The 10,354-nt window shown below is 62.1% G+C and overlaps 1 protein-coding gene across 1 annotated transcript; it reads right to left on the reverse strand.

The window, feature by feature from the left end:
- Nucleotides 1–691: 691 nt before the first annotated feature.
- EMIHUDRAFT_117244 (hypothetical protein) lies at nucleotides 692–8,161 on the reverse strand (the record flags this gene model as incomplete). Its single annotated transcript, XM_005773731.1, has 8 exons — nucleotides 692–869; nucleotides 1,529–1,658; nucleotides 1,850–1,877; nucleotides 3,229–3,328; nucleotides 4,332–4,966; nucleotides 5,840–5,892; nucleotides 5,986–7,952; nucleotides 8,106–8,161. 8 exons carry the CDS (start codon nucleotides 8,159–8,161, stop codon nucleotides 692–694), a joined length of 3,147 nt encoding a protein of 1,048 aa, XP_005773788.1.
- Between the last annotated feature and the right edge of the window lie 2,193 nt (nucleotides 8,162–10,354).

A 10,354-nucleotide genomic window follows, 5' to 3' on the forward strand; every position in this document is an offset into this window, starting at 1 on the left:
CGTAGGCGTGTGAGCTGCCGCCGCGGCGCGCGCACGCCCAGTCCCAGTCCCAGCCGGAGCGAGCGAGAAGCGCACCGCCGCCTCCGGCTGGGACTGGGACTGGGCGTGCGCCCGCCGCGGCGGCAGCTCACACGCCTACGGCGGGCATGCCGAGGAGCGGCTCGGCACGCGCGAAGCGTGCTAGGGGCGGCTCTCCCGCGGTCGGGGCCGTGTTGGGCTCGTCGCGCGACTGCGACAGGTCGCTGCTGCCTGCGAGGCTGCCTGCGAGGCTGCCTGCGAGGCTGCCTGCGAGGCTGCCTGCGAGGCTGCCTGCGAGGCTGCCTGCGAGGCTGCCTGCGAGGCTGCCTGCGAGGCTGCCTGCGAGGCAGAGGCTTGCGGGTGAGCGGAGCGGCGGAGCTGCCCGGAGGGCGATGCTGCGGCGTCACTCCCTCGCGTCTACTTCTCGGCTTCACCTCGGGCTACATCTCGGCTAGATCTCGGCTAGATCTCGGCGATGGCCTCCCCCGCGCGTTGCCTCGGCGACCAGCGCCGCGAGGTGAGCTCGCCCGCCTGCTCCGGGGGAGTGCTGGGTGTCTCTGAGGCCGCCGCAGGGGAGCGGTTAGGATCGGGGGGGGGAGGGGGGGAGGGGGGGAGGGGGGGTGAGGGGGGGGGGAGGGCAGGTTCCGCGCTCGCCGGGCTACATCTCGCCGGGCTACATCTCGCCGGGCGGGATATTGATCTCGCCGGGCGGGATATTGATCTCGCCGGGCGGGATATTGATCTCGCCGGGCGGGATATTGATCTCGCCGGGCGGGATGTTGATCTCGCCGGGCGGGATATTGATCTCGCTGGGCGGGATGTTGATCTCGCCGGGCGGGATATTGATCTCGCTGGGCGGGACCAGTGCACGCGGGCGCTCGAGCGGCAGCAACTCTCGGCTCTGTCTCTCGGCTCTCTCTCGGCTCTCTTCTCGGCTCTCTCTCCCGCCGGGCGGGAGATGCAGCAGCCGCTCGAGCGGGAGGTGCGGCGGGTCCGGATCGACGGGGAAGGAGGCGCACCTGCCGAGAGAGAGCCGAGATCTGGCCGAGATTGGGCCGAGATTGGGCCGAGATACAGCCCAGATTGGGGCCGAGATGGGGCGTTGGCGCGACGGGAGACAGGGAGGCAGCTGTGTGCGTGCGTGCGTGCGTGCGTGCGTGCGTGCGTGTGTATGTGTATGTGTGTGTGTGCGGATGAGAGAAAGCGCGGGGGCGGGAAGCCAAAGGCGCGCCCTTTCGGAGTAGCGCGAGCCACGCGCCGCACGAGCGCCTCCTGCGGCGCCTGCTGCGAGGCGGCCCCCCTGCTGGCGGCCCCCCTGCCCTCTGCTGGCGGGCGGGCGCAGCCGTGCTGCAGGGCGGCAAACTTGTCTCTGACAGCAGGCGCTTCCATCACACTCCTGCCGCGAGGGAGCGAGGTATTTGGAGGGAGCTCGCTCCACCCCGAGCACGCCACCCCCCTTCCTTCCCCGCTCTCTCCAACGCCTCCCTCTCTCTTCTCTCCCTTCGCTCACCGAGGAGCGCCGAGCACGCCCGAATCATCGGCGCCCTCGTAGCGGAAGGCCAAGACCCGCATGTTGAACTGGCCGAGGACGTTGTTCACCATGATCTGGTAGTCCTCTTTTCCGGGCAAGATTATGGCGCCTGGAGGCACGGTAGCGAGGCCGTTGCCGGAGGAGTCATGCAAGCGGGGGCCTTTCTCTCCCGGGATATACTGTCCGTGCCGCCTTGGAGGCGCTCGAGTACGTTGGTTTGCTCAAAAGCAGCCACACAGCTCGCGTCGAGCACGGCTCCGATCGAGCGCGCCCCATCCGACAGCACACAATTCTGCGCACCGTCCTGCCGGGCACAAAGGTCGAGCACCTACGAGGACGCTGGGCCGTTGGACGGAATGCGTGCAATACCCTACCCCCGAACCAAAGTTGCCTGCACGTAGTGCGGCTGCACTGCAGCGTTTGGGGCCGCCATGACCGCTTTCTCTATCCAAGGGTTGTTGAGCATGCGCGCCATGGAGTGGTAGGCCCGGCAGCGCCATTTCCCAGGATTGACTTAAGAATTCAACAAAAAGAACTCTCTCGCCGCACTGGGCACGGGACTGGCGCCATACCCGAAAGAAAGAGGAGGGAGCTCGCGGAAGAGGTGACGAGTGAACTACAGGTAGTGGGGAAGGCAGCCTCGATTGCCATACAGACATGGGTGCGAAACAACGACAAGACCAAGGCACGGGCAGAGGAACGAGAGAAGAATATAGGGTGGATAAAGCGCCTGTTCACGGCATGGAGGGTGAGCCACACCGAACGTACCGAGCGAAGAGCCGAACGGAAGGAGGACGGGGAAGATGACTCCGAGGAGGACGAACCAGTGGAAATTCAGTTGTCAGATGTCACGATGCATCCGAAGGGGACCCCAGCGCCGGCATCATCCGTAGAGGCACGAGTGTTCGAAGAGAGAGTGGACCTGAGCAACAACATGACCTGTAGGCAAATGATCGGAGTGGGAGTCAGAAACGTGGTCCTTGCGCGAGGGGAGCTCGATAGACTCGAGGGGCCAGGATATGCAGCAAGGAGGGCGGAGCTGCGCCGAAAGGCGAAAGAAGCCGAGAGAACAAGGGAACGGCAGGCGGCGGCGGCGCAGGACGAGGCAGAAGAGAATGACGCGACAGAGGAGGAAGTGACAAGGGAGAGAACGACGAGAGTGGGACGGCCGCGAGGTGGCATGAAGGTTGCAGCGAGAATCGGCGAGAGACTGCGAAAAGAGATAGGAAGAGGCAGACCCCCTAGGGTGGGCGACGGCTAGCGCTCCACACTCCTCTCCTTAAAATCCCTGTGTGGTGGCGGCGTGCCGTCCTCCCATCCCTCCCTTGGGTTGTCTGTTTTCTTTCTTTCTTTTTTGGCGCGCACTGGCACTAACACACCACTGGAGCCGGAGCTTGTTAGGAGAAGAATTCTACGAATACAAGCCCCTCTCACAGCAGACTGGCACGAACTAGCACCACAAAAGGCACAGCAGACAACGGCCCCTTATGGGCCGTCGAAGAGGCCGTCATACTCCTCCGGCCTCATGAGAAGAAAATACATCGGAGGCGCTATGCGCTGGTCTACCTACCTACCTACCTACCTGGTCTGTGAGAGGTTGACAGACGTGATCTGTGATCTGCTCCACCCAGTCGTTGGTCGGACTGTGTTTCGCCTTCCCATCAATGTATGTACCGTACCCGGCCGGGCGAGAGGCCGCGCTGATCCCACTCCTTACCACTCTCAGGGGCAGTAGGTGGGCGAGCTTCAAGCGCGCTCATCTCGATCGAGAAGGCGTCGCTACGCGCGGTTCCGCGGGGGAGCTTCGTCGACGGGTGGGGGTGGGGGACCGCAGCGCAGCCTCCAGGCCAGAGTGAGTGCAGAGAGGTTCTCGAGGTTCTCGAGGTGGATATCCTTTGGCCGCGTTGGGTAGCGAGGATTGGTGTGACGCGATCCACGCAGGCGTGTTTTCTGGCGGCCGACCGTCAGTGCACGGAGTTGCCCCTTCTCCGACTGCCCCGGCTAGTTCCCGAGGTCGTCGGGTGTGACCCTGCCTGCGTCCCCCGAGACCTAGCGCGGGTGGGTTGCCGGCACCATCGGGCGGCGCCACACGCGACACGGATGGAGGGAGTCGGGTTTGCCATCGGCGGGCCATGAGGGCGCTGAGAACTCAAGGCTGAGTTTTTGCTCCACTTTCGATGTGGCGGAGTATATTTTGGTAGGTTCGATTGACTCGTGTCGGCTGCCCAGATAGCAAGGCCCGAGAGGAAGTCATGAAACCCAGGCAGATCATCCGCGCTGCCGGCCGCGCGAGCCCGGCAGCACGAAGACGCTGCATCAGAATGGGAATGGTGTCCCTATTGCCGTGAATGCAAAGCCTTAATTTTGGCATTGCGATTTGGAATCGGAATCGCGAGAATCGCGAATGGCAGACGCGCCTGGCTGCCAGTGGCCGCCGCGGGGCGGCACGACCCCTTCACGCCATCCAACGTCGGACCCAACACGCCGAGGCAAGCGCGCGCCGACAGCTGCGATCCGGAGACATACTCTCTGTCTTGCCACAACAACGCATACTCTATATCGGCTTTACACACCTGGTCCTGCGGCTCTAAACGATTTAAACACAGCTAACCAACCCCAACTAATTCTACAGTCACACTCCATACACACTCACAGCTAAGTGACGTCACACAGATTTCACGTCTCACGAACACGCATACCGGACAACGCGCACTCCCACAAAATACCCCCCTGCAAAAATGTAAGCTGGGAAGGCACCCTCGTCACACACGCCTGAGATCACCAGATCCAGTCGATCCCGTTCGCAAGCGTGATTAGGACCACCGAGTTGCCTCGCACCTCTGGCGGGATGGCGGCATACTGCTCTTCGAGTGTCTGGGCGTCGCGATAAGTGCGCACCCACACGTGAAGCACCTGCTTGCGCCAACGCATGTTGAGCACATTGCGGCTCGAGATCTGGATCGCGCGCAGCTTCTTGAACAGCAGCCTGTACGCGTCCGCCGGCTGCAGCGCAAAGGTGGGCCAGTTGATGGCGCGCGTGACCGAGACGCCGACGGCGTGCTCAAAGAGCGTGACCGAGTAGTCGGTGATTTTTGAGCCCGAGAAGTAGTCGAGCTCCATCTCGGTCATCACGAGCCGCGAGCCAAACAGCCGCGCGAGCACCTCGCAACTCAGCGCCTCGGACTGAAGGGACGAGCCGCCTGCGTTGGGCACCGCGAGCATGCGCATCGCGTCCACCGACCAGCGCAGCTTGTAGCGCGGCCGGAAGGCCTCCACCTGCGTGTGGAGGAGCCCCGCAGCTTCGCGATGCGCGAGGAGCACACGCAGCCTCGACACGCCGTCGAGCGGCACCCGGAGAACCATGTCCTCGCCGACCAGGAAGCGGTGCCGGAAGAGTGTCTGCTGCATCTTCCGCGCCTGCGCAGCCGGCAACACGGCAGGCTTCTGTGTCGGCCACCGCCCAGCCTGCAGAGCAGGCTCGAGCGCTGCCTGCAGAGCTGGTTCGAGCGCCCGCGTTGACGGCACGCGCGACTGGAGAGTCAGCGATGCGAAGATCAGACACCTCATGTGGTAGGAGCACGGCTGGTGACAGAGGCAGTCCGGTGAAGCGTTTGCCGCGGTGATGACGGCTATAAGAACCACCGGTAATTGAATCTAAAAAAGAATTTTACAACAAAGGGCAAAAGAGTTTGGGAACCGCAAAATCGCTCCTCATCGCAAACCCTGTCAGCAGTTCACCTACGGGTATGTTCGTAAGAGCTACATACACTGAAAATATGGACCGACCAGCTAGTCCCTGTGTGGTGGCGGCGTGCCGTTCTCCCATCCCTCCCTTGCGTTGTCTCTTTTCTTTCTTTCTTTCTTACCAGCTGGGAGCGACTCCGAAGGCTTGCTTGCAACAGCTTGCAGAAGCAACGACTGAGCCGCGAGCCGCTAAGGTGGGGCAACGACCGATCCGCGAGCCGCCCGACATGGTGAATTCTTTTCCGGGCGACGCCGAGTAGGCCACAGCTGTACAACTCTCTCGTTGAGGATTGATTGGTGTGACGCGATCCACTTCTTTGTGTCCGCGTCCGCGCGTGCGTGTGCCTCAGGTGTCTGTCTGTCCGTCGGTCCGTCGGCCCTCCGTGAAGACAGACCACTCCCGGTCACCAGGGGCACGTACAAGTAGCGGGGTTGCGAGACCCACGCCAGGCCCTGGCGTCCTAAACTTGACGGCATGCACACAAACTACAAACCAAAGCGCGGTGGGTGAGATAGGGAGGTTTGCGACCGTGCGGCTCCGGGCACCTGTCGGCCAAAGGCGTGGCCGAGGGCCTTGACAGACTCGGTCTTGCCCGTGCCTACTCACGGTGGGCGGCGCATGACAAACGCGCTCGTTGGCCGCGAGAGGCGGCGCAACCTGCTGGTGCCGGCAGGGCCATATGGATTGCCACCGTAGCCAAGGTGCATCGCTTGCGTGAGGGTGAGATAGCACTTGTCGGTCAGCGGAGTGTGCACCAGCTTCGGTGCGTTCCCCTGGTACTCATAGCTGTAGTCGAAGGTGGCGCTGACCATCGACATAGTGACGTGGCCATCGCCGGGCCTGAGGTAGTAGCGAAGCTGAGAGCGCCACGTCCACGCGTCGAGCGCGCCGGCCTGTACTGAGAGGAGTTGATCGACCACCGAAACGTTGTGGATAAGGTCCAGCACGAGCGACTGGATCTTGAGGCCGAGCAGCGGCACCTCCGTCTCGTGCGAGGTGTAGCCGTGCAGCTTGGACAGGAGCTCCTTCTTGAGGCCCTCAAGGGCGGCTCGGCCGCGCGGGATGGCCTCCTCCGCCTGCTGCGTGAAGAGCACCATTTCTGCGATGCACAGCACCTGTGAGGCCAAGCCCTCGAGATCGAGCTGCGGCGCTCGCCGCGTCTCGAGAATGGAATCAACCAACGTCTCCTTCATTCCGGTTGCCAGCTGCTGCAGCCAGCCCTCGACGGCTTCGCTGACCTCCACCGGCTGCTTCAGTGGTACGACCTCGCCCTCCAAAGAGCACATGCCCGTGATGGCCTTGTCGCCAGGGGCAAACTGCACTTGGAAGATGCCGGCAAAGAGCTTCTTGAGGTGCGACTGGATCACGGCGGGGTTCTTGGCTTGCCCGAGGATCTCGAGCAGGTCGTCGTCGCCAATGAAGTAGAAACGCGGGAAGGACTGTCGCTTCTGCTCGAGGAAGTCGGAGAGCGCCTTTTGGCAGCGCTCGAGCTGGTCCAGGATCGCCGAGAGCGTCTCCGGAAGGTTGGACACGCGCAGCAGCGAGAAGACTCGCGGGTCGTCTGCAACGCCCTGCATGATCGATGTAAACTCCTCGTCAACCCGCGCGAAGCGCGGCTGTTCGTTCGGCATTGCGCCCCGCGCAAAGATGGGCTCGAGGTACACCCACTTTCGCTGGATGGGGTTGAGCTGCGAGAGCACGCGGTCGAGCAGCGCCAGCTTGGCCTCGTAGTGGGTGACGGTGTCGGCAAAGGTGCCAAAGAAATGAGACGCCTTGAGCGACCCGAGTAGCGCCTGGAAGTCGCAAACCTGCGTCGTTAGGTCCTTCCAGTCCTTGATGAGCGCCGTGCTGCGCCCACCGTTGCTGTACGATGTGGTCGAAAAGCGCGCGTCTTGTGCCCAAGCCGTCACCTCTTGGACCGCCTCACGGATCGCAACCTCGCCGGTCGCGCGGGCATTAAGCTCTTTGAGCTCGGCCTGGTTCTCGAGGAGTGCTCTCGTGCAGCCGAGGAAGTGGGAGAGGCGAAGATCTCCCAGCGGCACCTTTGGTATCCCGAGCGTGCGGAAGAGAGATGCCCAGTGCTCCGGCTGGAAGGCGTCGCCACGCACATGTTTCAACAGCGGGCCGAGCTGGCTGTAGCCGTCGAGCTCGGCTACAAGATGGCTGGCGATGGCGCCCGGCGGGCAGTCCGCAGCGCGCTCACGCCATGACGCGATGAGATCGTCAAAGACGTACGTGCGCTGGCGGAACGAGACCCAGTCCTCGGCCGCCAACGCCTCGAGCTCGCCCATGAAGGACTCGAAGAAGTCGCACGACGCGACGTACGACTCGATATCCGCTTTGATGTCGGCCAGTCCGGCAAAGTTCGGCGGCGGGAGGTCAAAGTGGCTACAGTCTCTCGCCAGATCATCGCTGGCCTCCACCACCTCCTTCAGCTCGGCCTGCCACTCCTTGATGCGATCGATGAGCGCCGCCATTTCGGCAGGCTGCGACGTGTCGAGCTTCTTCGGCTTGAGCTCGGTCCACCGCGCCGCGAACTTTTGGACCTTCAGGTCGACCTCACCCACGCGCGCCTCCATGCTGTTCCGGAGGTGGCCCATTTGATCCTCTAGGCGATCGTTGAAGGCGTCCACCGACACCTCGAGCTCTTCCCATCGGCTGAGCAGTGGTGCGCTGCTGACTCCCTCGCGCTGCCCGACTGTCCGCAGCAGCTTGTTGAGCTCCTCCAGCTTCGCCCGTACCAACATATCGCGAGCGGCGTCAAGGGAGGACGATTTGAAGCCGATCAAAGACCTGCTAAAGATGGCGGACCGTAGTCCGACGGACGTCGCCCAGACGTACATGCACGACCCGGCCATGACGAACATGACCGCCCTCACCAAGGGAACGAGCTACCTCAGGGGAAATATGTCTTGAAGGCAACAAGAACACTCCGGCCGCTTCGTTCTCAACGACAGCGCTCGCACAAGGCCGTCCTCATGGCGGAGGTGCGATGACGTATTAGACTACATTTGGAGGCAGAAAATGTTGCTGCAGGACAAGACTTCAAAGATCGAGAAATTGCAACAACTCCTACAGCTACACAGTGAAAGGCAACGCACGGAGCTACCGATTGGAGCAGTTTTGGTACCTTCTCCTGGGAAAGTTATTTAGGAGCACCCCCCTACCGCCGCCCAGTACGTGCTCCGCAGCTGAGCCCACGCACCCCACAGCAGCTCAGGGACACAATTAGCTCGCATACGAGTGCTGGTACGCACAGCTCGACGCGTACTTGAATGCTGCCACTGTCATTCTAGCCGGCGAGCGGCGGCGTCACAGCGTCGACTCTCGCATCGCGATGAGACGCACTGCTTGCCCAGACGCGCGCCTTGGCGCGCTCCTGTGGGGCAGGAGGAAGGCCAGCGGTTGTGCTGCGCAGGCCCGGCCGTCTGGCTGAAGGGAGCAGCAGCTGGCGCTCAACAGCAGCGCTGTCGAGCAGCGCAGCCACACCACACTCCCGCCAAGCCACGTGTCATTTCGCGCCAAGATTTGGCGCCAAAATGGTACTTTAGTGTCCACCTAGCCACGTGGTCGCGGCCTGAAGCTCCAAGCTTCTGGGACTGAGGTCCCACATCGCTGGACTCCATTTGGCTCAGTTGGAGGCACCGTCCAATCGTTCGCCGATGTCCGAAACCGGGGTGCTCCTAAATAACTTTCCCAGGAGAAGGTATGCGTCTTCCTCCTCTCTTGCCTGAAAACGTTGCGGGATTGGCTTCTGCCGCGGATCCATGGCGAGGTGCAAGGCCGTGCCTGTCAGAACAATCAGAGGGGTGGCCGTTCCCGCAGCACGACTGGTTCGAGTTCCAGTTGTTGTCGACGCGCCGAGACGGTTGACAACTTCACGGCTTGCCGCCTTCTCCGAAGTCTTACGGAGAGAGAGTTGAGAGAGAGATTTTTAGGAGACCAATAGTCCACAATTCACAACGCTTCCAATATTGTGTACCAGAGAGATAGGTGTGAGAGCTGTGGGAGCGGCCTCTTCAACTGAGCCAGTTGGTTAGAGGCGTGTGTGAGTGGTTGCTACTTTCAACGATCGGCGTCGTGTTGGTCCCAACACTACCCGTCGCAAAACACTTGCCGTTTGCGTCGCTGGCACTAGACGTGCCACGCCCTGGAGGGCGGGCCCGGCGCCACGTGGCGCCGGCCAAACCAATAAATAAATAAATAGAGCAGACATCTCCAGGAGAGATGGGCGACGCTCCAAGTGCACGAACACAGAGGCCAAACCGTCTAGTCGATAAATGAAGTACAATCCCGGAGTGGTTCGATCCCACATGAATCCGAGACGGTGATGGGAGGCGTCTCGGCGGTCTCAGACCCAGTGAGGTAGTACGCCAGACTACCCCGGATCCTGCTGAACAAGCTCCTCTTGTAGCTCGATCGGTCACACCGCCATCACCGTCGGTCGGTCGGGGAGAGGGGGGACGACACTGCTTCGGCAGCGTGCACCTCGATCCTGCACCGTGTTTGTTATGACCCCCCCCCAATGAACACACCAGTGAGGGAGGGCGAGACGATCGGAGGGGTCCCGTACCATGCGGAATCGACCCTATCAAAAGAAAGAAAGAAAGAAAACAGACACGCCAAACGAGGGATGGGACGAGGACAGGGTCCCCACCTGCACTAGCAGGATTTTGGAAGAACGATCAGGGGGACAGGTGGGACCCTATCAAGTGCTCAAGCGCAAGCGAGCACAATTTCTTGGAAAAGAGAAGTGCGATTCATTTAGGTGGTGGCGGAGGTAGGATCCATGTGTGGCCTGCTCGCTGTCTGCTTGGCCCTGCTGCCGAGCTCATCTGCGTTGGTAGCAAGCCCGCGCATCGCGTCGATTGCGAGCGTGACGCGTCGCACAATTGTGCTTGCGGCAGATGCGACAACGGAGCGCAAAGCAAAGCTCGCAGCCTTCAACGCCGAGCAGAAGGCGAAGCGGGCTGCCGCGGCGGCAGCTCGTAAAGGAGGCAGCAAGGCGGCCGCGCCCAAGCCCGCCTCCTCTTCGCCCTTTGCTGGCATTTTTGGCGGCG

This window comes from Emiliania huxleyi (genome assembly GCF_000372725.1).
Source record: "Emiliania huxleyi CCMP1516 unplaced genomic scaffold EMIHUscaffold_329, whole genome shotgun sequence".
NCBI lineage: Eukaryota > Haptophyta > Isochrysidales > Noelaerhabdaceae > Emiliania > Emiliania huxleyi.